This window comes from Enhydra lutris, unplaced genomic scaffold, assembly GCF_002288905.1.
Source record: "Enhydra lutris kenyoni isolate GAN:26980312 unplaced genomic scaffold, ASM228890v2 scaffoldscaffold46, whole genome shotgun sequence".
NCBI lineage: Eukaryota > Metazoa > Chordata > Mammalia > Carnivora > Mustelidae > Enhydra > Enhydra lutris.
The window spans coordinates 4,588,092-4,615,985 of record NW_019154130.1 but is presented as its reverse complement, the minus strand read 5'-3'; the positions used below and the strand labels follow the sequence as shown (position 1 = coordinate 4,615,985).

The window sequence follows — 27,894 nt, the reverse complement described above, 5'->3', positions numbered from 1 at the left end:
GGACCGTGTTTAAGAAGCCGGGGTCCATGGGCTCGCTCTTGCTGAGTGACTGAATTAACTCTAGGTTCGGGGAACTCTTAACGACGCAGACAACTTTTTCGTGATTCCTTGGGTCGAGATTCAACAGCTCACGGCCTGTGGGCGGGCTCTCTCCTGCTCTCCGTCCAATCACCGCCCGCCGCTCCGCAGGTCCCCGGCCGATTGGTGGTTGCCATAGCTCCGGTTGGTTTGACAAGATGGCGGCGGCGAGGCGGCGCGGGCCGGGTCTTCTGGCCCTGTGCTTCCCAGCTTCTAAGGCGGGCGCGGTTCTGTGAAGCTAGCCCGCCAGGCCCCAGGCATGGGCTTGCCGCCTCCGGCCCCTCTGCTCTTGGGGCTCCTCCTTCTGCTGGGCATCCTGAGGCTGCTGTGGGGGGACCTGGGTGTGTACCGCAGGGCAGAGGCCTGCAGGCTGCGGGTTGGGGATGAGGCGTTTAAGGGGCCAGACTTGGGACTCCTCCCGGTGTCCTTGCAACCAGTAAGTCCGCCCTTCCCCTTCCTTCCCGCCTAGTTTTCATTCCTGCTTTCATCCGCATGACCGGTCCCGCGGTCACTGCGTCCCTGGTGGGAGGCACCGAAGATGTGACCGTGTCCCTGACCCTGCTGCAGGACAAGGAAGGTAAAACCTCCGGCCCTTCCTGTGGGGGTGGCGTTGGGGGGGTGGGGTGGGCCGGGGCCAGTCCGCCCAAGGAGCCCGGGGAGGTGGCATCGCAGGATGTGGCATCCCCGGGGACCTCAGACGCCACCCCCACAAAGTCACCATGGGAGCAGGGCTGGGAGGCTGCTGTGGACCAAAGAGGACCGACGGACGGGCTCGGGGAAAGAGAGCTTGGGCCAATAATGGCTAGCATTCACTGTCCCCTTTGCTTCATGTGCACCCCCGCGTTTTCCCAGCAAGAACAGTAATATCCTTTCATGCCATTTAACAAATGAAGACACTACAGAGAGGCTGTCACTTGTCACTTGTCCACAGCCGTACAGCTTGTAACAGGCCCAGTCCTTGGGTGGGAAAAGGATTCCCTCCCAGGGAGCCTGACTGCAGTCTGCACACCCTTAACTGCTGGGCAATGGTGTCTGCGTCCTAATCTCTCCTATAGGATTATTGCCGGTTCCAGCTTGTGGAGTGCTGACCAATGAGACGGGAGACTGGAGCTTGACTGTGACCCCCACTGTGGTAAGCCAGAGGTAAAATGTTCTCAGTGCCACCAGTGGAGACCCACAGTTATCTGCCCAGCTCTCTTGGTTGGACATGGTACAGATTTCTCTGTCCTTGGAACTACCATGACCCCGTGGGTTATCACATCGGGTAGACACCTGCCCAGCCCAGAGGTGCTGATGCTCGGGTCAGGGGTCCTTGGACGAGCTTCAAGAAGCTTGTGAACCCTCTGAAATTGTAACATTCTGTGTGCGTTTTTCTGATGAGAGAGGGTTAGCAGCTTCCATCGGATTATCAGCTGGGTCTGTGACTCAAAAATCTTCAGGAATCACTGGCCTCACCCAGCTCTGAGCTTACGTGTAAGGATACTCAAGCCGGGAGAGATGAAATATCTTCCATTTAATAAATGTTTTATTGAGTGCCTAGTATGCTCAAGACATCAGCTCTGGAGGTAAAGGATGGGAGAGGCAGACTTTGCTTGCATCCCAGGAACTGGGGACTGTTTTCATTGACTTTTTAATGTGTGTATTTGATGTTTTGCTGATACACTGGTAGGATGATAAACTAAAATCGAGCTGGACACACTGAGTTGATTTATCAGACAGACCCGTGTTTAGTCTTCTCTAATATCCAGACGTTGCTTGCTTTTCTGTTGAACTGAGGATTAGGAATCGGGGCTTGCCTAGTGCCCTAGGCTTACCGGGTGAGACTGAACAGAATAATGTCGTTTTTGTATACAGTTCTCCTTTTGTAAAGTGGGCTGAGGCTGATGGGTGATTTTATCGTGTTTCCCATTGTATGTTCTTAGAATGATTCATGCTGTGTTCAGTCGCTTTAAAAGGGACAGCATACTTTCCTTTCAGAATGCGCTGGAGGTGACAGTGAGGTTGAAGAGGGGTCGGCAAAGGTGTTCCTCTAATGAGACGGAGTCCTCCTCAGAGTCCCCGTGTATGGTCCAGGCTCTTCTGGTTTCAGCATCTCGCAATTCATCCTGTTTAGCTCATCTGCTCATCCGAGTGGAAATTTATGCCAACTCTTCTTTGGCCCATAATGCATCAGGCAAGTAAAGTCTTTGACAATCAAAACATTCACTGTTGACATTATCTGTTGGATTATAGGCCTTTGTCACATAATCTGTACGCTCTGCTCTTGAGTCCGTCTTGCCTTCCTAAACCTATTTCCCTTTTGTTTAATTTTCTTGGTTTAGAAATTCCCACTTTGTCCTCTTTGACTTAATTCGGATCTGTTTTATTTTGCTCTACTGTTTGTACCCTTGTGGACTGCCTTCAAGGGAGAGAGTGAAGTTTGTTTATGTGCATTGGATTCTTGTGACTCCATCTTGAAACCAAACCAAACCAAAACCAAAACAAAACAAAAAAGCAAGGGAAAGATTAATGAAGGAGTTTACCAAACAAACAACCCCCCCCCCCCCGCAATAGATTTTCAGTGAAAGCTTTGGATAACCAGCTTCCTTTTCCTGAGGCAGGCTCTTAATTTACACTTATGGAAGTGTGTGGTATTCTTGTGTTTAAAAACAGCACGCACACACACACTAATAACACACAATTTACTATTCTCTACCTTTTAAAAATAAATGCCATATAAATGGAAAAGTGCTCCTCATTCTTTTTAATAGCTCCTAGTACTCCATCCTGTGGAGCTGCCCTTGTTTGACTCGTCTCTTACTGATGGAATTTCAGGCAGTCCCGGCTTGTGATGTGTAACCAGCGCTACAACAGATAGCGCTGTGCACACGCCTGTTTGGACTTGAAAGTGGTATTGTGTTATTCTCCCTTTCCCACGGCAGTGTTCTCAGACGAGAGAATGTAGGTGTGCCTGTGGTGAGGGGTCCGGTTTGATAGGTGCCACTGCCACGTGCCCCGCCTCCCGCAACCACCTCCAGCATCTCTTGCCTTTATGATCATCTGGGATGAAGGGAGCCACGTTGCTCCTTTGTAGCAAAGGTCTGTCACTTTGAGACTCCACAGCATCACTTCCCTCATCACTTTCCCCCACTGTGATCCTCCATGTGATTTCGGAAGTGGAGGGGATTGGATAAGCGAAGATAGGGCCGTTCAGCGGGCCCCTCTGCCCTCAGCGTGCTGGCATGGAAGGTTCTCCAAGACAGATCTCCAGCTGCGGAAAGCAGATGCAGCTGGGTGCCTACAGCACGGAATGAGAATATATATTTATGTTTGCACAAAGAAGTTCTGGAAGGCTGTCTGAGACGCTGACCATGGGGGACCCTTTGGAGGAGTGATGTGGGAACAGGAAGGGGCGGGCTATGAAGACTTCACTGTGAACCTTTTTCTTAGATCCTTGTGAGTTCTTTGAACACGTGAAGCAGTGACCTATTTAAAGGTTTCAAGTTTTGTTTTTAGAAGAAAAAACATTCTCTAATGTTTAAAATTGGAAACAAACCAACAAAATAATATCTGGGGTGTGCTCAAAAAAACTACCAGAGGGATGAATGGTAGCTGTAACATTTAAAGTAGTAGCTTTTTCCTTTTAAAAAATCTTGACTTGACTACATTTAGGTAATAAATATATAAATAAAATAAAAATAAATAAATAAATAAATAAAAATAAATAAAATTTCTTTTAAAAGATATTGACTCCATTTAGGTAATATTTCAAAGCATCTTTGTGCAATTAGCCAAACTTTGAAAAATTAGAGTGTCTGTATATTGATAATTATGCGATGTCCAGTCTGACCCCATGAAGGTATGAAACATTTTGCACCCAGTCAGACAGAGCTCAGAACAAGAAAAAGGATGGAAGGACAGACAGGAGGTACGTGGTATGCCTAGTAACAATGAAGCTAGCAAACAGCAGAGGAGACGTATAGATAGATACACAAACATCTATCTATATATTGTATAGTAAAACCCTATTCTAAAATGCCTTGCTTCCGTCCGACAGGTTTAATTATACTGATCGTCAGAACCTTGTCTGGTCTGAGTGACATAGTCTGTTACTCAGACCTTCTCCTCATTCATTCCTGATGCCATTGACATACTGGGGTTCTACTATATGATAGCGTAGACTACGTAATTAGCGGTGCTTCACATGCTGCAGCTGTCGTGTCCTTGAAATTAAATGTTACATAGAGTTTAAAGAAATCCTCGTTACCTAGTTTTTCAAGAGGTACCAAATCCTAGGGCAAAGGTAAAATTCAGGGGGCGCTTGGGTGGCTCAGTTGGCTAAGCGTCCGAGTCTTGATCTTGGCTCAGGTCTTGATCTCACAGTCATGAGTTTGAGCCCTGCGTCAGGCTCCATGCTGGGTATCAAACCTACTTTAAAAAAAAAAAAAAAAAAAAAAGTAAAATTCAGCAGACTGAAAGTTTTACCCAATAAATTATTGCAGAGAAACTGAGAACACTGCTGTCTGGATTCTGAGTTAGGAGGTTGAAATGTAATACACCATATTCCTACAACATATTCCTTTTCCAGTCCATGTAAAAACTATTCATTTCCCCGCCCACTTTCACCGTGGAACCAGAATCAGGATGTGACGAGTTGGGTCTGCAGTGTGATAGGATATGAGGTTGAGCAGGTAGCATCATTAGATAGAATCTTGCAGCCAGATAGGCGCCAGATAAGCCATCTGAACTGTCACGGTGGTTTTGGTTTTATCTGCTGGAGGAGGTAATGAAATGGAAGGAGTCAGTGCTTAATGTGAGCCTGTGTTATGAAAGGCATTGTTCAGCGTATAGAAAAATAGAATCAGTGCCTTACAGTTATCCCAGCTTGTCAATTTTAGTCCCTCGATTATTTTTAAGATCAACCACAAGTTTCAGTTTATTATGACTCACACATTTTCCTATATTTGGGGTTTTGTAGGCGTGGTAGATAACAGGCCTGGGGGGAGGGTTTACGCACAGCTCAGGGATTCCTTAACGTGTCCTATTTGGTCCTGGTGATTTGTAAAACAATCGTGCAGCTTTCTTTGGAGCGTCCAAAAAACCGTGGCAGTGCTTTGTCTGCGTGTTTCATAGCTGGACTTCTCTGTTCTTTGTACTTTTCAGAGAATGTGACTGTTATTCCCAATCAGGTGTATCAGCCCCTGGGTCCTTGTCCCTGCAATCTGACAGCCGGGGCCTGCGATGTTCGCTGCTGCTGTGACCAGGTGGGTACGTCCTTTCCGTTTCCAGGTGCAGAGGTTCTGCCGCCTGAGGGCACGTGAGGAAGACCAGCCAGTCCCCATCGACAGCTTTTTGAGGGACGGGCTTTGAAAACCAAGATTGAGTTTTGTGTTGCAACTTGTTTTCAAATTGAGTATTTTCTTGTTTAGTTCTGTTGGTCGGTCTAGTTTAGGGAAGAAAAAAAATGGATCTCTTCCAATAAAGTCAGGATTCAGATGATTATACTGAGGGGATGGTGTTACTATCTTACTGAGAAACCTCTACGGAAAGGTAATTTTTTTGGTAAATGGATAGAGGTACACAACCCTCACAATGACCCCACTTGAGAACGTTTTCGTCACCCCAAAAAGAAACCTTTGTGCCCCTTTGCACTCTATCCCCTGCCCATTGCCCATCCCGGGCCCCTCTTCTCTGTGCTCTGGCTCTCTGGATTGGCCTGTTCTGGACGTTGCGTGTAAGCGGATTCCGACAGCCTGTGGCCTTCTATGTCTGGCTTCTCTCGCTCGGCATCTTGCTTTCAAGGGTTCCACGTTGTGGCAGGTGTCAGGTGCTGCGTTCCTTTTTATGGCCAAGTCACGTTCCGGTGCAGGGATAAACCACAGATTGCCAATCCGTTTATCAGATGATGGACATTGGGGTTACTTTTGCTTTTTGGCTGTGATGAATAAAGCTTCTGTGAACATTTGTAGGCAAGTGTTTGTTTGGATGTTGGTTTCCGATTCTCTTGGGTAGAGTACCTAGGAGCGGAACTGCTCTGGCTTATTGGCAACTGTAGGTTTAACCTTCGGAGGAACTGTTTTCCAAAGTGGCCGCACCGTTTTACATTCCCATCGGCGGGGAAGGGTGGCGATTTTCCCCTTGTCCTCACCTACACTTGTTACAGTGATCTCTTGGATTTTAGCCGTCCTCGTGGGTGTGAAGTGGTAGTTTGCTCTGATTTTCTTTTTTTTTTTTTAATACTTTTATTTATTTATTTGACAGACAGAGATCACAAGTAGGCAGAGAGGCAGGCAGAGATAGAGGAGGAAGCAGGCTCCCCGCTGAGCAGAGAGCCCGATGCGGGGCTCGATCCAGAACCCTGAGACCATGACCTGAGCCCAAGGCAGAGGCTTAACCCACTGAGCCACCCAGGCGCCCCTGCTCTGATTTTCATTTGCATTTCTGTAGTAGCAAATGATGTTGAACATCTTTTCATGCGTTTACTGGACATTTGTGTATCTTTGAAGACATGTCTTCCTAGGCCCTTTGCCCATATTTTTATTGTTTTTATTTATTTTATTGTTGTTAAACTATAAGAGTTTATTATACCCTTCTGGAGACTAGTCTCAAATCAGGTATGTGATTTGTAACAAGTGTCCCCATTGTGTAGGTCGTCTACTTTCTTGTAGGTATCATTTGAGGCCCAAAAGTTTCGTAATTTGAAGTCTGGTTCATCAGTTTTTTCTTTTTTTGCATGTGCTTTGGCATCATAGTTAGGAATCTGTTGCTGGATCCAGGTACCATCCGTATTTATAATCCTTCTTTGCGATTTAAGAGGAATTAGGGATGTGGCACATTTCCTGGGACCCCAGTCATTCCTGATTGTGGTTGAGCACAATTATGTTGTGGTTGGTTTCACAAAACAGAAAAGGGAAAAGCAGAAAAGGGAAGTTTAGGGTAGATCTCACGCTAACAATTGTACTTACAATAACAATTATATTTAATCAAAAAATACAACACATCGTAAATCAGTATCAGTGGAAGTGTCAAGATGGTATTCTTGTCCTCTGTCTTCTGTCTTCCAGACTGCAGTCCTGTGCCCGGTTCCTGACTTTTTTTTTTTTTTTTTTCCGGTTTCTGACTTTTGTGTTTGTCATACTTGGTATCGATGTATGCAGTGCCAGCCACTGGCCTTCTGGGTCAATGATGTCTTCTGGGAGCTGCTACTCACCACTTTAGTCATGATCTGTTCTTTAATTTGAACTGTTCTTGTTTAAAGTGCATTCTTCTACTGTCAGTAAACAAGGCATTCAGGACATAACTTTGAGCTCTCAACGCTCTGTGAATCAGGGAAGAAAATGGACGAATGGCCGAATACAGGAATGAAGTCACTTCTTGATGACATTAACTGGGTCGTGTTCTCGTGCGGACCGTAAGGATTCTTAGGAGTTCGGACTGTTTGCCCTGACTCTAAATGTCTTAGGTTTCTCCGGGCTCGGGATTTGGATGGTGATGGCGATTAAAAAGAAAGACGTTTACTCTGTTTTATTCCCCATTTGGAGTCTAATCCGTATTATCTTCTCTTCATACTGGTTTCTCTCTCTCTCTCTCTCTCTCTCTTTCTTTGTGGGCACATCTCACGTCCCCAGTAAGGACGGGATTCCCTGAACGGTTTGAAATTCCTGACCTAGAGGCTTATTAGGGAATTGATGAGAGGAATTCCAGCAGGATTTTACTTCCTGTGAGCTCAGAGCACAGGAGCCTGGACAGGAGACTCCGTTCCAGGCTTCCTCAGCAGCGTCCTGCTCACCTGAGAGTGTCTGGGGGTTGGAGAGGGGGGCGCCCCATGGCAGCTTCTGTCTGCTCACTGCCCCTCTGTTTCCTGTCCAGGAATGCTCGTCCAATCTAACGGAGCTGTTCAGAGAGGCCTGTTTCACCGGCATTTTCGGAGGCGACGTCAGTCCCGACTCTGACCACCTGTGCTCTGTGCAGGAGAGCCGCGGGGTGCCCGGCTGGTTCCCATTCCTGTGTGTGCAGTCCTCGCCGGCCAACTCGCCCTTCCTGGGCTACTTCTACCATGGCTCCGTGTGCGTGTCCTCTCGCGGCCCCGACCTCACCGCCTCTAGTCGCCAATCGGTTCTAGACTTCTGTTAGAAAGTTTATTTTGCACCAAGGTTTTGAAAGAATTGGGCCTCATCGGAGAGAAATTGTTGATGCCGCAAACAGTTAACAGTGATGATCTGGGTTTGGGGAAGGAGGGCTGGGCTCCCTGGGGGCTTGAGTTTCTTTCTTGAACCTTTTCCTGATGTTGAAATTTGACAGCTTTCTTCTTTTTCTTCTTCTCCTCCTCCTCCTTCTTCTTCCTCCCCCTCCTCCCCCTCCCCCCCCCACTCCTCTCTTTCCTCCTCCTCCCCCTCCCCTTCCTCCTTCTAGAATTCTCATAACATAAAATTAGCCACTAACCACTTTCAAATGTGCACCTCTCTGGCTTTTAGTCCATGTGTTATTTTTGTAATTAAAAAAGTAAAACAAAAATTTAAAGGAGATATAGCCGCGAGGAATAGTGGTCATCCTTGTCATTGATCTACAGCTCCTCTCAGCGGCGTGCTTCCTTTGGAGTGCCTCTGCGTGCTGATCTAAGAGACCTCTCAGACTTCGGTTACAAGCAAGGAGATCCGATCATGACTGTAGACAAGACATATTTCACCATTCCGCAGGTAAGAATTTTAATTGCCATGTGCTTGGGGCCTTTAACATTTTTGCCATCTTGTTAATTTAACTTAAAAAAAATCTTATCCTAAGTTACTTTTCTCCTGTGGACTTCCCAGGTGTGCAGCTCTTTATGGTGTGGATTTTAATAGTCCCTCTTAAATTAGCCACTGTTTTTGCTAAATGTCAGAGTGAACTTCCCAACCAAAAGACATTCCCTCAATTTCCATGGAACTAACTACCATTCTGAGCTTCTGTTAGTTTAACAGCCAATTTCTAATAAGCTATAAGTAGACAGTAGGCAGTTTAATGTAATAGTCCAGAACTTTGAAAAACATCTCAAGGCTGTAGAGTTTTATGTAAAACCTTTATTTTTTTTTTAAGTCCAAAATCATGAGGAAAAGATATTTGTGGGAAGAAAACGTGGAGTCTAAACCATCTCTCTTCGCTGTTCAAGGAATCCATTTTAATGGTTTTAACAAAAATCTCTTTGTCCTGAGGGAGAGAAAATTAAGTTGAATATAATCATGTCTCTGCAAAGCAAATACAGCAAGGAGTTTTCTTTTTTCCTTTTTTTAAGGATTTTATTTATTTATTTGACAGAGATCACAAGTAGGCAGAGAGGCAGGCAGAGAGATAGGGGGAAGCAGGCTCCCTGCTGAGCAGAGAGCCCGATGTGGGGCTCGATCCCAGGACCCTGAGATCCTGACCTGAGCCGAAGGCAACAGCTTAACCCACTGAGCCACCCAGGTGCCCAGGAGTTTTCTTATTTTATGTTACGTACTTCTACTCCTCAACCAGCTGCTTCCACATGTGATCAGCGAATGAACTGGAGAGTTGATTTGGGGCTCATCTAGTCAGTGAACTTGACATTATTTGAAGACTAGCCCAGCAGTAGGCACAGGCTGCGGGAAGAATGCCTGTATGGGCCACTGACCTGTGTGTTTTGATTTGACAGAGCTCATAGCCTTGTTGGGATTTCCCTTACCCTCAGGTGTCCCTGGCTGGGCAGTGCATGCAGAACGCACCCGTGGCGTTCCTTCACAATTTTGATGTTCGGTGCGCTACTAATTTGGAAGCCTACCAAGAGCAAGATGGTGGCGTCATCCACATGAAGATCAAGAATGGTGCGGTGGGAGGTATGTCATGTTGGTCTGAGAAAAGATCGTGGGGCTCCTGGGTGGCTCATTCGGAGAAGCAACCCAACTCTTGATTTCGGCTCAGGTCGTGATCTCAGGGTCGTGGGTTCGAGCCCTGTGTCGTCAGGCTGTGCGCCCAGTGGGGGAGTCTGCTTCTCAGCCTCTCCCTCTGCCCCTTCCTGCGTGTGCTCTCTCTCTCTCAAATGAATAAACAAATCTTAAGAAAAAAAAAAAGAAAAGAACACAGACCTGAGTGTCTACATAAACTGCCATCCCATGAGGATGTAAATCACTTCCACTGGATCAACTTAAAATACTTCAACTGCCAACTGAAGGAAAGGTTTTCCTCAGAGAAAGCCCAGTTCCATAGGGCAGCACGTCCCGTATTCGTTCTTCTCTACAAATGGAGGTAGAACTCATATAACGGAGAATTAACTGTGTCGAGGTGTACCGTTCGGGGACATTTCGTTCTTTCACAGAGCTGTGCCACCACCCCCTCCGTTTAGTTCCAGAACATTTTCCTGCCCCCAAAGGAGACACTATACCCTGACCCCTAGCGACCACTCCTCCCCTTTCTGTCCTTGTGGATCTGCGTGGTCCGCACTTCCCATACACGAGGGATCCTGCGGGAGTGGTCTCCGTGTCCGGCTGCTTCCACTTAGCTTCATGTTCGCAGGGCTCCCCGGCCGCCGCACCGACCAGAGCTCCACTCCTTTTTGTGGCCGTGTTCTGTTCCAGCCCACGAATGATCGAGCCACATATGTTACCCGCTCATCCTTTGGGGGTTTGGGTTGTTCGGCACATTGTTGGCAGCTGTGGTCCTGCTGCTGGGAACGCTTGTGTGAGACTGTCTGTGTGGGCACACGTTCGCGTCTCTCTGGCCCTGCACCCAGTTGCGGGATGGCCAAGTCACATTGTGATTTGACTTTCTTTCTTTCTTTTTTTTAAAGATTTTATTTATTTGACACAGAGAGATCACAAGTAGGCAGGGAGGCAGGCAGAGAGAGAGGGAGGAGCAGGCTCCCCGCTGAGCAGAGAGCCTGATGCGGGACTCGATCCCAGGACCCTGAGATCATGACCTGAGCCGAAGGCAGATGCTTAACCCACTGAGCCATTCAGGCGCCCTTCTTTCTTTCTTTCTTTTTTAAAATACCAACTCTTCTTCTTTTTTTTTTTTTTTTTAAGATTTTATTTATTTATTTGACAGACAGAGACACAAGTAGGCAGAGAGAGGCTGACAGAGAGAGAGGAAGGGAAGCAGGCTCCCCGCTGAGCAGAGAGCCCAATGCGGGGCTTGATCCCAGGACCCTGAGATCCTGACCTGAGCCGAAGGCAGAGGCTTTAACCCACTGAGCCAGCCAGGCTCCCCCTTCTTTTTCTTTTTAAGATTTTATTTATTTGTCAGAGAACGAGAGAGCTCAAGCAGGGGGTAGTAGCAGGCAGAGGGAGAAGCAGGCTCCTGGCTGAGCAAGGAGCCTGACGTGGGACTCGATCCCAGGACTCTGGGATCATGATCTGAGCCCATGGCAGATGCTTAACCGAGCCACCCAGGTGTCCCATGATTTGACTTTCTGAGGCAGCGCCAAACTGCTTCTAGAGCAAGTGCACCATCTTCTGCTCGCCCTGGCAGCGGCCTGCGTGTTCACTCCTGCAGGGGAGAAGCTCTCAGGTCACACTGTCCCTGACTGCCAGTCTCCTCCCCAGTTATCACCAGATGCCAAGGCCATTGGGATCCCCCGGGCGGCGTCTGGGGAGCTGGGGGAGGGTTAGCAGCTGGCAAACAGGTCAGGCGAGGTCACCATAGTTGCCTGGTAAGCTTGCCCTTGACCAGGTCAGCATGCTGGTACTGGGCCATGTCGTGCTGGGGAGGCTAACGGACCCCGGTATCTTCTCAGGCGTCGTTACACCGAGAGTAACCTATGAGGAAGCCGCCGACCCAGACGCATTCATCACCAGGACAGGTATTTGAATTCATGCTCCCTGTCACCTCTGCAGAGACATGTAGGTCCTTTCTGAGAAGGGATACGTAGTCCTGGAGGGAAATAGATTTTTACAAAGAATTCTTTTTAAGTTTTTTTTTTTTTTTTAAGATTTTATTTATTTAACAGAGAGAGAGAGATCACAAGTAGGCAGAGAGGCAGGGCGGAGGGCGGGGGAAGCAGGCTCCCTGCTGAGCAGAGAGCCCCGTGCAGGGCTCTATCCCAGGACCCTGGGATCATGACCTGACAAAGGCAGAGGCTTAACCCACTGAGCCACCCAGGTGCCCCAATTTTTACAAAGAATTTAAGGAGCTTCCTCACAGTTAGAAGTTTGTCTGGCCCACATTTGGTTTGTTCCCGACTCCGTCTTGCCTCGCTGCATGGCACTGTCCGCCGCCCGGAGCCATTCCTCACAGCCCTGAGCTCTGTGGGCGCCAGGGACCCTGCTGGTCTTCAGGGAGCCTGTATGTAGGCTTCTTCCTCTCTCTTCTCCTTTTTTTTTTTTTTTTTTTATATTTTTATTTTAAAGATTTTATTTATTTATTTGACAGAGAGATCACAAGTAGGCAGAGAGGCAGGCAGAGAGAGAAGAGGAAGCAGGCTCCCCGCCGAGCAGAGAGCCCGATGCGGGGCTCGATCCCAGGACTCTGAGATCATGACCTGAGCCGAAGGCAGCGGCTTAACCCACTGAGCCACCCAGGCGCCCCTTTTTTTTTGTTTTTTTAAAATGACTAAACTTTGCCGTCTTGATGCAGCCAAACAAGACATTCAGAATTCTGCTAATAGCACCAGGATTTTTGTTGTTCACGAAGGATATTTGTGTTTCCTTACAATGTCTCGAAATTCTCAACTTTATTCATTTCTCAGATCTTAGCAAAGTACCTATAATACGGTAGTGAGCTAGACGGCAGGCCTCGGCTCCCAGGGGGCTGACATTCTGTCCTTCGTCCTTGCCAAACACTGGAGCGGGTGTGTGTGTGTTGAGCCATGAGCCGCATTCTGGGGGTCTGGCAATGGAGCGGAAGGGCAGACCTCCCCCCGGACACTGTAATGCTGTAGGGGAGGGTCCCGTGCTGACTCGGTGGGGCCAGTGATCGACCTGAGCCCCCAGGAGGTTCGTTGATTTATGAAAGTATTTTTTATTCGCAGGAACACTTTTAAGCAATGAATCAGCCTCCAGAAACGTGAATGTGGAAGAACATTACATTTTCAGATGGAATAATAATACAATCAGTGAAATAAATGTCAAAATTATCCGGGCAGAAATTAATGCCCACCAGAAAGGTAAGTTTGTTGAGGGCAGTGAGAATGTTTTCAGTGTAAAACATTTATTTTTCTTTCTTTAAGATTCTTATAATTATTACATGTAAAATTAAGTCAGGCTTGTTTCTTACTTGTATTTGTGATTTAACAGAAAACTTTTCTTTTGTATGGCAAAATGTAATTATAAGGTAAAGAAAAAAACACTATGGGGGATAATTCCTTTTCCTAGTGAAATGGTGCATGTTGTATTTTCATTTTGTTTTATTTCTAGGGATCATGACACAGAGATTTACAGTAAAATTTTTAAGCTATAATAGTGGTGATGAAAAGGAATTTTCTGGAAATCCAGGTAAGACAGTGTATGTCAACTGCTGACCCTACAAACATATTTTAATTTGGTACTCTTATACTACAATAATTGTAAGGCACTCTCTCCAATTTTAGTTTGTGACTCTAACCTTTCTCTTCTCTTTTGTGACACTGTATTCTTTTTCTGATAACAACTTTTTTTTTTACGTGAAGTGTCCTAGATAGTAACAAGTTGTTGTAAATGCAAAACATTTTGTCTCTTTAGCTACTAGTCTTTTGAAAAAAAGATAATGCCCAATAACGTTGGTAAAATTAGCTTTTATAGAACTAAGAAGCTATATATTACGGGGACTGGGAACTTCCGGTCACGTTGTGCATTTTGTGATTATGTACAAATATAGCATCACCTGATTTTACTTTATTTAATTAATTAATTTAATTAAAAAAATTTTTTAAAGATTTTATTTATTTATTTGACAGAGAGAGGGATCACAAGTAGGCAGAGAGGCAGGCAGGGAAAGAGGGAGAAGCAGGCTCCCCGCTGAGCAGAGAGCCTGATGTGGGGCTTGATCCCAGGACCTTGAGATCATGACCTGAGCTGAAGGCAGAGGCTTAACCCGCTGAGCCATCCAGGCACTTCCCCCCCCCCCTTTTTTTTAAAAGATTTTATTTATTCATTTGACAGAGAGATCACAAGTAGACAGAGAGGCAGGTGGGGGAGTGGGAAGCAGGCTTCCTGCTGAGGAGAGAGCCTGATTCGGGGCTCGATCCCGGGACCCTGGGATCATGACCTGAGCGGAAGGCAGAGGCTTTAACCCACTGAGCCACCCAGGTGCCCCAATTTTACTTTGTTTTAAATGAGATTTTAGTGTACTTGTTAATGTGGAGTTTTGGACTTTATAGTTGGATTTCAAAGCAGGCTTCTGAAATTTAAGGGTTTTCAGTTAATGATCTAATTTAACAGGATTTCTGAGAAACACCATTAGAATATGTGAAAAGTGTTGACACTCTTGTTAAAAAAGAATTAATTGATTGTGACCCAAAACCAGTCAGTCTGTGAGATAGGTTGCGTACGGATGGCCATTCATTCTCTAGCACTTTCTGAGGCAGGAACAGTTTTGGGAGGAGTACACTACACGGGTCCGATTCTCAAGGAATTAACTCTCTTACTTGGAAAGATGGCACCAGGTCGTAGACACAACAGAGAACAATAGAAGATAATTAATACATGTGGGCTGGATTCACGGATAGGCCTAGAACTTGAGAGCAGTGGAATGTTGACCGTCCACCTCCACTGCCCATCACAAAGGACCTGTGTCAAGTATCTAGTTTGTGGAGGTTCTGATCTCAGTGCTGGAAGAAAAGCAGAGTGAGTCAGAGTTCTGCACTCTGGCAAGTTTCTATTCTGGGCTGTGTGGAGGAGATTGTACCTGGGAGAGGAGATAGTGTGGGTTGGGGACAGGAATAACCCAGGGGCTGCCAGGGAGGCAGCAACGGGACCACTGGGAGGTGGAGATGGGCAGGGACCGACCAGTGGCCCCAGGGCTCGGGAAGGAACCTGGGTTCAATTCTTGCTGGTTCAGGAATGCTCAGAGGTAAGGTGGGAAACACGCACTAGGTGTGAACCCTGACTGCGTCTCGGTTTGTAAAAACAGCTCTAAAACATGTTTTTGGGGACATACGAGGAAGTAGAAGTATGATACATTTTGATTATTAGAAATTATTAATTTTCTCAGGAGGAATATTGGTATCATGGTTATGTAGAAGAATATCCTTCATTCTGGGAGATGTATGTTAGAGCTCTTAGAGGTGAAGTGTTAAGTCTACAGCGTACTTTCAAAAGGTCTTGCCAGAAATAATCTATGTGTGCACTCATGTAATCCCAAGAAGACCAGGCTGGCTAATTATCCATGGTTGTTGATTTTGGGTGGTATTCCCTTCATTTCTGTGTGCATGTGAACGTTTCATAATAAAAAAGCAGAAGCAGTAAGGCGGGCTAATAGGAGAGACTGGGAATAGGACCTGAATCACTGGGGGTGGGGTTGATTTACCGGAGAGTTCCATGGAAAGGCTGCTTTGGTTTAAGACTCCTTATAAAGCGCCTGGGACCAGCAGTAGTGACCACTCCACAAGTACTCAGGTGTGACGGGGCAGGGACTGACTCTTGCCTGCTCGTGCCTTTTCAGATTTGATTTTATTATTTTTTTTATTTTTAAGATTTTATTTATTTACTTGTTAAAGAGAGCACAAGCAGGGGAGTGGCAGGCAGAGGTAGAGGAAGAAGCAGGATCAGCAAGGAGCTGGATGTGGGACTCGATACCAGGACCCTGGGATCTTGACCTGAGCAGAAGGCAGTGGCTCAACCGATGGAGCCACTCAGGCGTCCCTCAGATTTTATTTTTAAAATTTATTTAAAAAGTCATACAGGGGTGCCTGGATGGCTCAGAGGGTTAAGCTGCTGCCTTCAGCTCACGTCATGGTCTTGATGAAGTTCTTGAACCTAGGTGAGGTTCGGTGGGGTGAAGTTTGGAGCCCACGGCTAAGAAAGAATTCTTAAGACGTCTTTGGTGCAAAAAGATGGTTTATTAGAACACGGGGACAGGACCCGTGGGCAGACGGAGATGCTGTGCAGTTATCCTGAAGAGTGGCTGATTATATACACAGGAGTTGGGTAGGTAAGGACAAAGGGGGTGATGTTAGTCTCTAAGGAATTTTGGAAGCAAGGTCTCCAGGACCTTGAGGGGCTAGCTATTGTTGGGAGAAAGGTTATTCATTACTAGTAGTAAAAATCTTCTTGTGAGACCCTTTAGATGTATATCACTGGGCCATATGCTTGGGAAGGATTCTCGACACTGTCTTGGAGATCTAGAGATAAAGTGTCACATTTCTCCTATCAAGTGTCCTTGTTAGTGAGATTTGGGTTTAGAAGAAATTTAACTTTATTTAGGGCTTGAGGAACTGAGTTATTTGCCTCTGGAAATTGTGCTATTGTTAGATAGCTTCTTTGTTGTAAATCTCTAGGACATTGGTAAACCAAGGGAGACTCCTGTCTTGCAGGACTGTGATCTCTGCAAGTTAACTATCTGTTTTTCTTTTAGGGCAGCCAGAGTTGCCTGAGGAATGTCACACATATTATGAGGGGAGCGGGTGGAGAGGGGGTGCCAGGTGCCAGCTTTTGCTTTGTCCTCAGCCAGCTTCCTGCTCCCTCATCAGTCTCAGGGTCCTGGGATCGAGCCCCGCATCAGGCTCTCAGCTTGGCGGGGAGCCTGCTTCCCCCTCTCTCTGCCTGCCTCTCTGCCTACTTGTGATGTCTCTCTCTCTCTGTCAAATAAATAAATAAAATCTTAAAAAAAAAAAAAGTCACACAAATATCTTTGTTAAAGAAAAAAAAAACCCAAAAGAAAATGTGTGAAGATCGTTTCTTTTCTCAAGTGTATTCTGATCAAACTTTGCCTGTAGGTTTCCTTTCGCTGTGTTATTCCTCTTTTATACTATTTGATGAGGGTTTGCTGTGTTGGGTTAACTTTAGCTACTTCCCATTATCGCGTTTGTCTAGGTTACCAACTTGGCAAGCCAGTTCGAGCTCTGGATATCAACAGGATGAATAATGAGACGACCTTACACCTTTGGCAATCGGGTAATCTGGTTTGGTAATCTGATTTGCTCTTTGACAAACTAGAATTGGAAATAGGGCCTTATTTTGAATCTAATCAAGTAGTTAATCACTTTAAATTCCTGTTGGTTTATTTAGCTCATGGGGAGGGTGGAGGAGATCAGGCTTCTATAGCTTTCTTTTGTTTGGTTTTAAATTTAACTTTGTTTGCTCCTGAAATACTGGTTATTCATAAGGGAGATTTAAATGGGGGTTGGCTGGGGTGTCTAGGTAGCTTGACTGAGTGACAGACTCTTGATTTCAGCTTAGGTCATAATCTCAAGGTCATATCTCAGGGTCATGAGATGGAGCCCTGAGTCCAGCTCCGTGATCAGCAGGGTGTCTGCTGGAGATTCTCTCCCTCTCTCTGTGCCCTCCTCTTGCTCATAGTACATGCTCTCTCTCTCTCTCTCTCTCTCAAATAAATAAACAAATAAATAAATAAAATCTTTAAATATGGGCCTGGCTGGAGAGTCTCTCGTCATTGTTGCCTGTAGCCCCAGATGGTGGTAATTGGAGATATGATCATAACTTTGTTCCAAACAATGGGAAATCTTTGCGTTGGTGCCAGAGGCATTAACTTTCATGTTCAGAATAGACCATTGATCCTGGGCCAAGTATTCAGATACAGAAAGGCCCCTTTGTTCAGCTTTGAAAAGTTTAGAGTAACCATGACTTCAGTTCTTGAGGAACTTGGAAACTTTATTTCTGCTGATGGCTTTCGGTTTTCCAAGAAAAACTTTGAAGTAAATCTTTATTTTTGTTTTAGCAAAAATAGTCAGAGGATCATCTTTTTATTTTCTAGCTGGAAGGGGTTTGTGTACATCAGCAACTTTCAAACCCGTTTTGTTTGGAGAAGATACACTGTCTGGATGTCTTCTAGAAGTCGGGATCCATGAAAACTGTACTCGGCTCAGGTGAGTGTGTCATGGTGAATCTACCTGCCTTTTGAGTGGTTTGCTTAAAATGAATTCACTCCATGAGATGGCAGACAACATGAATGTGAAAAATTGCAGTCTGTAGAACACACTTGTGGAAAGTAGGAGTAGATAGTAGTTTCTTTAGAACTGATTCGGGGCCCCTGGGTGGCTCAGTTGGTTAAGCGTCAGACCCTTGATCTCAGCTCAGCTGTTCATCTTGAGGTGGTAAGTTCGAGCCCAGCATTGGGGTCCATACTGGGTGTGGAGCCCTACTTCCAAAAAAAAAAAAAAAAAGAGAATTGATTGGAACATTGGTAAAAGGGAAAATGGAGTTCTTTGTTGGCACTAGAACCCTTTCATCCATATTTATGCAGTTGCTCTGCTAAAGTCTGTCCATTGTTGGAACCCAGCACTCCTCGAAGCATTAAAAGGACAGGGGGCAGATGTAATTGGTGTGATTAACACTGAAAGAATACATAAGCCTTGGGGCACCTGGGTGGCTCAGTCGGTTAAGCATCTGCCATCTGCTCGGGTCATGATCTCGGGGTTCTGGAATCCAGTCCTGTGTCAGGCTCCCTGCTCAGCCAGGAGTCTGCTTCTCTCTCTACCCCTTCCCCTGCTCGTGCTCTTGGATTTCTCTCTCTTAAATTAATGACTATAATCTTAAAAAAAAAAGAATACATAAGCCTTGTTACATGGTATATAAGGAACTTTGTACTTATTTGGGTGGCATTTGGAAGGTGTGTTTATGGATACGCTTATGCATTCTTTTTTTTTTTTAAATTGAGGTAAAATTCATGAAACATAATCATTTTATTTTTTATTTTTTTTTAAAGATTATTTATTTATTTATTTGACAGAGATCACAGAGAGGCAGAGAGGCAGGCAGAGAGAGAGAGTGGAGGAAACAGGCTTCCCGCTGAGCAGGGAGCCCGATGCGGGGCTTGATCCTAGGATCCTGAGATGATGATCTGAGCCAAAGGCAGATGCTTAACGACTGAGCCACCCAGGTGCCCCATAATTAATCATTTTATTTTTTATTTTTATTTTTATTTTTTTTTAAAGATTTTATTTATTTATTTGACAGACAGAGATCACAAGTAGGCAGAGGCAGGCAGAGAGAGAGGAAGGGAAGCAGGCTCCCTGCTGAGCAGAGAGCCCGATGCGGGGCTCCATCCCAGGACCCCAGGATCATGACCTGAGCTGAAGGCAGAGGCTTTAACCCACTGAGCCACCCAGGCGCCCCAATTAATCATTTTAAAGTAAATAGTTCGGGGGCACCTGGGTGGCTCAGTTGGCTGGAGAACTGCCTTCGGCTCTGGTCATGATCCTGGAGTCCCGGGATTGAGTCCCACATAGGGCTCCCTGTTCGGCAGGGTGTCTGCTTCTCCCACTGACCTCTCTCCTCTCGTGCTCTCTCTCTCTCTCTCAAATAAATAAAATAAAATATTAAAAAAAAAAAGTAAATAGTTCGGTGACATTGAGTGCATTCATGATGTTGTACAATCACTATCCTTATTTTGTTCCATCTCTGCAGAAGAAAACCTGTACCGATTAACTATCCACCCCTGTTCTCCCCTCCCTCAGCCCCGACAACCACTGATCTGTGTTCTGTCTCTAGGGACTGACCTGTTCCAGACCTTTCCCATAAATGGAATCCTACAGTTGGTGGCTTTTCATGTCTGGCCCCTTCCACTCAGCTTCAAGTTTTCGAGGTTTATTCACTCTGTGGCAGGTGTCAGGGCTCTGTTCCCTTTGGTGGCTGAATCCCAATCCTGTTCCACGCCTGGCTCTACTCCAGCTCGTTTATCTTCTCATCCGTCCATGGGCACCTGAGTTGTTTCCGCCTTTGGCTGTTGAACAGTGCTGCTGTGAAGGTTCATGCACCAGTTTTGATTGGAGTCCCTGCCTTTAGTGATCGTGGGTGTATACCCAGGAGAGGAATTGCTGGGTCATACAGGAATTAGATGCTTAATTTTTGGAGGAACCACCGCATCGCTTTCAGTGGCTGCACTATTTTATGTTCCTACCAGGAATGTGAGATGGTTCCAGTTTGTCCACATCCTCCCAACACTGGTTAATTTCTGTTGTTTTGATAGTTGTCGTCCCAGTAGGTGTAAAGGAGTATCTCGTTGGAGTTTATAAGTGCGTGCATTCTAACCCCATTTCATCTGCAACATATCCTGAGTAGCATGTTCTCTGGGGAGCTGGGAGAAGATGGGGAGGCACTAAGCAGGGAAGTAGACAGGAGGTCTGAGTTTCCGGCAAGGCTCTTGACCGTGGGGAGTAAGGCTGGAGTCGGCGGTCTCTGCCTTGCTGTTCATAAGGTTTGTACCTGCCAGTGACATCACTGGAAAGGAGGGATGTGAAATTCCAATTCCTTTTCTTCTTCTTCTTTTTCTGTTTTTTTAAAAGAGAGAAGGAGAGAGAGAATTCCAAGCAGACTCCATGCCTAGCGTGGGGCACAATGGAGGGCTTGATCCCACAACTCTGAGATCATGACCTGAGCCAAAATCAAGACTCAGGTGCTTAACCAACTGAGCCACCCTGGCGGCCCCCCTAAGTTCCAGTTGTTAATCTTTACTTAATCTTATGGCTCAAAGTTCTAGCTAAATATTTAGGTTCCTTTTGCTCTCGGATCCCTCTGGCCTGTAAATTTAGCCTGGTAACTTGGTACGTGATCTCTGCGTACCTCCCAAGTTTTATGACACTCAGCGGAGTCTGTAAACTACATGATAGCAACATGAGTCACCAACATTTAAAACCCAGAGTAAACGGTTGCTTCTGCATGTCTTCCCCTAGTGGCTTAGGTCCCTCCTGGGCAGGCCATCGAAGAGAATGCAGACGCCCAGCCAGCTTTTAATGCCACTTCCTCTGGCAAGTTTTTATTTGGGCCCCCAGCAAGCACAACCTGGACACTCCCTGGAAAGGACCTCAGGATGAGCCCCACTGGCCGTGCGCTGAGAAATGTCTTCCTCTCTTGCAGGGAGAATGCTGCCGAACTACTTGACTCGTTAGTACGAGCAACTCATGTTGCAATGAGAGGCAACTCCGATTACAACGATCCTAGTGACGACTGGCTGGAAATAATCCGTAAGTCAGAGCTGCAGAGATGTGCGGCGGCGGGTAGCTTGTCGCTAGGAGTGCGTCATGTGGGCTGTGCGGGGGAGCCTGTGGGATGAGTCTTCTGCCTGCACTGTAGCTTGGCTGAGGTCTGTTTAGAGGTTAGCTGTCCGGGTATCAGGCTTTTCACATTCTTTACCTCTTACCCATGAGGACTTTTTTTTTTTTTTTTTAATATTTCATTTGTTTATTTGACAGAGAGCAAGAGCAGGAACACAGCCGGGGGAGTGGGAGAGGGAGAAGCAAGCTTCCTGCTGAGTAGGGAGCTCGATGCGGGGCTCGATCCTAGGACCCCGAGATCATGACCTGAGCTGAAGGTAGATGCTTAACAACTGAGCAACCCAGTTGCGCCCCCCCGCTATTAAGAGGAAATCCGCATGAAGTTCAGTGCCCCGTTGTTTTATGAGCTAACGGCCTTCGTAAAAGAAAGTCTAAATGAAGATTGAAGATTTTCAGTCCATTTCAGTTTGCATTGTATTTTCGACTGCCAGGAATATGGGCAGTTGAGAGCAGACGTTACAGTTTATACAAGCAATGTTGCTAATTTAAAACAAGGTGATTGAAATGATGATGCTGAGTGAAAGAAGCCAGACAGACGTGACCCTGAACCTTTCGGTGCCATGTGTACGAGATGCCCAGAATGGGCCGATCTGCCGCCACAGAGAGCAGCTGGTCGCTGGGGGCTGGCGCGGATGGGAGCGAGTGAGGAGGGACTGCTAATGGATACAGGGTTTCTTTCTGGGGCAATAAAAATGGAATTTGGTGATGGCTGCAGAACTCTGTGAATATACCAGAAACCTCTGAATCATACATTTAACTGGGTGAACTGTCTGGTGTGAAATGTCTCGCAGGACAGCTGTTACAGCGGAAAGAAGTGAAGGCGTAGTGGGTAAGAGAGTAGGCCCCACCCAGGCTCCGTGGAAAGGCTGCAGTCCTGTGCCTTTGGGCAGAAGAATTTGCAGCGTCTGGCCCGCTGAGGACAGAGCGCCAGGAGGCGGAGTGCGTGTGGCCCAGGCAGTAGCGGGGTTCACCTTCACCTTCCGATCTAAAACGGCCGCCCCTGAGCCGCCCCTGAGCTGCCGCTCACTCAGCTTGTCAGGGCAGAAGCTGGAGGGCTCAGCTGGTCATGGCGGAGCTGGACCCCAGACCCAGGCTTCCAGCCTCTTTGCTGGCTTCCCGGTGGGCAAGTCGGGGGAGTCTTGAATATGGAAATGTCCACAGAAGGAAGGCTTCTTCTAGTGCTCTAATTAATGGCATTGCCTTTTGGGGCCAGAAAGAGGAAATTGGCTGTGCATCATCTGCTGTCCTAAGTCCCCTCCTGTCACTGAGGATTCTGCTGTGTCCCTTCCCTTGGCCTGGATGGTGGTAAGCAGCTTTTTGGCTCCTGTTCTCTGTGCCCCCTTAGGTCGCCTCCGCTCAGCAGCCTGGAATTCACACAGTGGCCCATCCAGACTCGTGCCTGCGTTCTCCTCACCCCTTGTGATTTCGTTTGGATCATTAGGATCCCGGGTCCCCTGCCCTCTTTGTGCCAGCGAGGGATCATGTAATATGTCTGTGGGCCAGAAGTGCCCCAAATCACTCTCTGACTTTGGGACGGGTCCTGGGGGCCATGGGGTACACAGGCTGTGACGCACCGATCCTTCTGTGCCTTGTGCTTGAGTCACTAGGCCCAGGGTTAGAACCTCATTTGGAAACAGAATCCAGAGGTTGGGGCTTGTCAGCCCCTGGGGTTTGCCGCTGAGACCAGCTGGGTGGGCTGTGACATGCCCGAGGGATGAAGGGAAGGAGTTGGTAAAGCACCTGAGAAGTAGAAAGACTGGGAGGTTTCGAGATAGAGTAGCCCCAAGGTTACATAAGAAGGACTGAGGTGGTGACATTTCGTTGCCTTCAGGGTGAAAGCTGTTGGTTTCTATGGCTGTCTAAGCCCAAATCAGCCCTGATCCTGGTTGATAAACAGAAGAGATGGCGAGGGGCACCTGGGGGGCTCAGTGGGTTAAGCCTCTGCCTTCAGCTCAGGTTGTGATCCCAGGGTCCTGGGATCGAGCCCCACATTGGGCTCTCCGCTCAGCAGGGAGCCTGTTTCTCTTTCTATCTCTGCCTGCCTCTCTGCCTGCTTGTGATCTGTCAAATAAATAAATAAATAAATCTTAAAAAAAAAAAAAAAAGAGAGATGTTGAACACACACATCGAGGAGGAGGAAGTTGGAAGTCATAAATTGTCATGACTTTCAAGTCCCCCCAGTGTCCCCTCATGATTTGCTACCCGCCTCCCGCAGTTACTAACTTCTCAGTCGGTTTCATTCTCTTCATTGTGTTACTCTATGGCAACACAATAGGAAATTGCTTCTTCACTCTTTAATCCCTACTAACTGGAGTTGTTAGCATGGATTGTAAATGTCTCAGACGCCTTGTGTGGGAACAGTGTCAGCCTGGCCAGTGTCAGTCTCACGATGTTTTACTGCAACTAGATGGTATTTCTGCTAAAGCTCTGGGGAGCTTGAGCTTGGGACCTGGATCCGGATGTCTGCTTTTATCACGTGGGTCTGGGATTTTAAAAGTTCTGGTGACTGACTTAACAGACGAGGAAACGTTTTGAACACAAGGGCTCGCCTGGTCACAGAGTGACGATACCAAGAGCCTGTTAGAGATGAGAGATGCGTAAATGTGATTCCTATCCCATAACGTTTCCCAATTTTGCCTCCGTATCATGGCACTGTACAAAAACCATGGTTATTCTTTCCAAAACGCACAACTTGATATTTTGCTCCAGGCGCAGATGCCGCCGACCCAGGTGCAGCCCCGCCGGTCAGCGTCCGGGGCCTCTGCGCCGACGTTCCCGCCCGGCTGCACATCCGCATCCTCGTCTCAGATGCTGGCGCAGTAGAAGGGATGACTCAGCACGAGATCGTTGGCGTAGAGACAAGGTGTGATCGCATCTTGGATAAGTCAGTAAAATGGCAGGTGCTCCAGAGCTGGGAAATGCTAACCTGCAGTCGGAGTGTTTATTTATGAATTGCAATTATTCGGGACGTGATTATGTGTATAAATGAAACATGTTATCATCTGCGTGTGTAATGGTAACTTGTTCTCCCAGGTGTTTATAAAGCTGTGTGTAAGGGATTCTGTGCGCTCTCTCAGGGGGCACAAATGGGAGATCCGGGAATATAATAATCCGTGCATACTGAGTAGGGAATACTGTGGGGAGGGGGTCTCCCCAAGGGGATGCTGGGGGGCAGCCGCCAGAAGGAAGGGGATGGGATGTCGGATGGGCAGAACCGACAGATGTTAACCACCAAACACAGCTGGTAGCAGTCTTCTAAGAGTGATGTGCTGTGCGTGTACGTGGTGTGTAGAAAACACCTTCGTACTCCTCCCAGCACCTGGACACCCCTCCAAGATGACTAGCTGCTGTCGTTGTTTGTATTAAATTGTTTATTATTGTAGCTGGGTGGTTCGCTGCACTGATCTCTCTCATTGCGCATATGTTGGAACGTTTACATCGTCCAATGGGGGGAAAAGCACTAGTAGAATTTGAACCTTCTTCTTCTTCTTCTTCTTCTTTTTTTTTTTTTTAAAGATTTTATTTATTGGGGCACCTGGGTGGCTCAGTGGGTTAAAGCCTCTGCCTTCGGCTCAGGTCATGATCCCAGGGTCCTGGGATCGAGCCCCGCATTGGGCTCTCTGCTCAGCAGGAAGCCTGCTTCCCTCTCTCTCTCTGCCTGCTTCTCTGCCTACTTGTGATCTCTGTCTGTCAAATAAATAAATAAAATCTTAAAAAAAAAGATTTTATTTATTTGAGAGAGAGACAGTGAGAGAGAGCATGAGAGGCGAGAAGGTCAGAGGGAGAAGCAGACTTCCCATGGAGCTGGGAGCCCGATGTGGGACTTGATCCCGGGACTCCGGGACTGTGACCTGAGCTGAAGACAGTTGCTTAACCAAATGAGCCACCCAGGTGCCCGAATTTGAACCTTCTTTAGGAGAATCCCAATTTATATTGTTAAGAGTATCGGTTCCCTGATACTCTTAACAGATCAGAAGCGAGTGGTGGGTGTGTTACCTGCGTGATCTTTTCCTTCCAGGCTCTCTACAGTGAACTGGCAGTTCCAGTGTGGGCTTACCTGTGAGGATAAGGCCGACCTTTTCCCTGTCAGTGCCTCTGTCCAGTTCATTAAGATACCTGCCCAGTTACCCCGGCCACTGACAAGGTAATCCAGTTCACGACCTAGCTGACATTATTAGGAAGCAGAAAAATATATACTTAAAAATAAGAAGTTTCTTTCTTTATTCAAGTTTAGATATATTTCATCAGAAGTGTGCTTTTTTGTGCCCATTGTAATCTTCTAAAATGTTTCCTAGGTTCCAGATCAATTTTACAGAGTATGACTGTAACAGAAATGAGGTGTGTTGGCCACAACTTCTATATCCACTGACCCGTTATTATCAAGGTAGGGTAAAGCAGGTTTCTGGAAGGGTTATCACTAATGTTTTGCCAATTAAAATATTTTTAAAAAATATGTATGTATCACAGAAAACTTAAAAAAACACATAGAGTTTTAAACAATTTACTGATAAGGTTTCCACTTAGAAATGATCACTATTATTGTTTTGGTTTATTTCTACTAAGTAATTCCCCAAAAAAGTTAAGAAATAAGAATTGTGCTTCATTTGGTTCATTTTCTTGCAGGGGAACCTTATTCACAGTGCGTAGCCAAGGGCTTACTCTTGTTATCCTTCTTCGTATTAGCTGCGTTCCTCAGTAACCCCTGGACCAGAACATGCAAAGCTTGAAATGCAACTACCACCTGACTTCTTACAGACCACAGACTTTTGCTTCAGTGACTTGTCGTACTCCTCTGTGCCTTTGTAAAGTTGTAATAAATGTAGTGCTTTATTTATTTATTTTTTTAAAGATTTTATTATTTGTTTGACAGACAGAGATCACAAGTAGGCAGAGAGGCAGGCAGAGAGAGAAGGGGAAGCAGGCTTCCTGCTGAGCAGAGAGCCCAATGCGGGGCTCGATCCCAGGACCCTGGGAACATGGCCTGAGCCGAAGGCAGAGGATTTAACCCACTGAGCCACCCAGGCACCCCGCAGTGCTTTATTTTTGAGATTTTTTAAAAGTTAAGTGCACTGCGGATTTAATTCACATACGTAACTATCCAGGTGTGCGGAGTGATGCAGAGCAGACACTCTCATTGCTGGACCAGACCAAGCAAAATGCATAAGAGGGTCAACTGTGTAAATAAATGTTATCAGACGCTTTTGTGTATATCACAAGTTCCCACAGTCACGGGAGTTTTTTTTGGTCCACATGTTCTTCTTACTTTAGAAAGTATTTTCTTCAAATTCTTATATATTTCCAATGAATTGGTTGGTTAATTTCCTCTATTTCAAAGAAAGAATTAAAAATTCATAAAGCCTTAAAAATGTATGTACCATAAAATGTATGTATTATTTTGTAAATATACACAAATAAATTGAGGAGGGAAGATGTGGAGGCTGAAGGAGGGAAAGTAATATTGGGAGGAGAGTAAAACAAAACCAGGAGGAGAGGTCAGCACAAGTATGATCAGGTACAGGAATCATAGACCCATGTAAAATAAGCTGGTTTTCAGTGAAGGATAGTTTTTCCTAGTTGATGCTTGAGAGAAATTCCTCCTGTGGCTCCCTACGAGGGGACAGACAGCATGATGTAGGGTGGGGGTGGGGGGATGGATGTCTTCAACCACAGCCCACAGGGCCACATGGCAAATCTCTGCATCTTCTTTGTGGACTAGACAAATTTTAGTCATGTATCAGATGGACTTTGTACAGGGTCAGTAAACCTAATTTTGAGATGTGACTGTCTTCCCTTTTGCACTCTGATGGAATTCGTGGTGCCTTCTGACTTCCCGGACACATCAGATATGTTGTTGCATTTTCCAGTGTAATCTGTAAGCCTAGTTCTGTTTTTTACTGATTCCTATTAAACATGTAACTAATGACATAAAGAAGTTTTCTCCCTCAAGTACCACTCTGTGTACTGCACTGAGAAATACCGATTCCTCCCCTTCTGCTTCTCTTTTTCTTTGATCTGGATCTCTGTGGTGGAAGTGATTACACCCTGTAGAAAGAGTAAAAGAAATTGTCTTTTGTCAAAGAAAAGGAAATATCCACTGGTCAATTAATTGTAGTGATTCAGAAAGTTTTTCTATGACAGTTAATATAACTAGCTCTGGAAAATTAGTTTGAAATTTTCAAGTGACAGGTAATTGAGCCTGATTTGGTGGGCTTTGTTAGGATGCCTTTTGCAGTTAAGAGGGGAAAAGCTCACTTTGGCAGAAGAATGGGATCCGAGGGACCTGCCATGTGGTTTTAACTTTTGTAAGTTTATACATTCATGTATGCATTTGAGAAATATTTATTGAGTGGTTTCTGCATGCCAGGCCCTGGCGATAACCAAGTCAATGTCGTTTGTTTAGTGGAGCTTACATTCTAGTGGGGGGAAATGGGCAATAAATACAGACAAGATAATTTCAGTCATCGGTAGGTGTGATGAAAATAAAACGGGTGGGATGGGAGATTACTTTAGCTAGGGGTCTGGGACAGCCTTAGAGGCAGGCACATTGGAGCTGAGGACCAAAGGAGCCAGCTTTGAGAAGGTCTAGGAGAGGGGTGTACTGGGCAGAGGGAGGAATCGCCAAGTTCAAGCGCACGGGCCAGGGAAGATAAAGTAGGCAGGTGTGGCTGGAGCAAAGGAGTCCAAAGCAGGCGATGGAGATGTTG

At 46.3% G+C, this 27,894-nt stretch overlaps 1 protein-coding gene across 6 annotated transcripts; it reads left to right on the top strand.

The window, feature by feature from the left end:
• The first annotated feature begins 256 nt into the window (after positions 1–256).
• Positions 257–26,038, top strand: LOC111156539 (tectonic family member 2). Of its 6 annotated transcripts, none has more exons than XM_022517501.1 (18): positions 257–419; positions 548–655; positions 1,134–1,207; positions 2,056–2,251; positions 5,221–5,321; positions 7,927–8,123; positions 8,627–8,753; positions 9,740–9,884; positions 11,780–11,845; positions 13,013–13,147; positions 13,398–13,475; positions 16,992–17,072; positions 17,893–18,004; positions 20,994–21,100; positions 23,900–24,053; positions 25,209–25,334; positions 25,486–25,574; positions 25,814–26,038. In XM_022517501.1, exons 1-18 carry the CDS (start codon positions 338–340, stop codon positions 25,915–25,917), a joined length of 2,082 nt encoding a protein of 693 aa, XP_022373209.1. In that variant the 5' UTR covers positions 257–337; the 3' UTR covers positions 25,918–26,038. The 6 variants fall into 6 exon arrangements, with proteins under 6 accessions (XP_022373209.1, XP_022373208.1, XP_022373210.1 ...); XM_022517500.1 differs by having other exon boundaries at positions 1,134–1,210; XM_022517502.1 differs by having other exon boundaries at positions 1,134–1,210; positions 25,874–26,025.
• Positions 26,039–27,894: the final 1,856 nt, after the last annotated feature.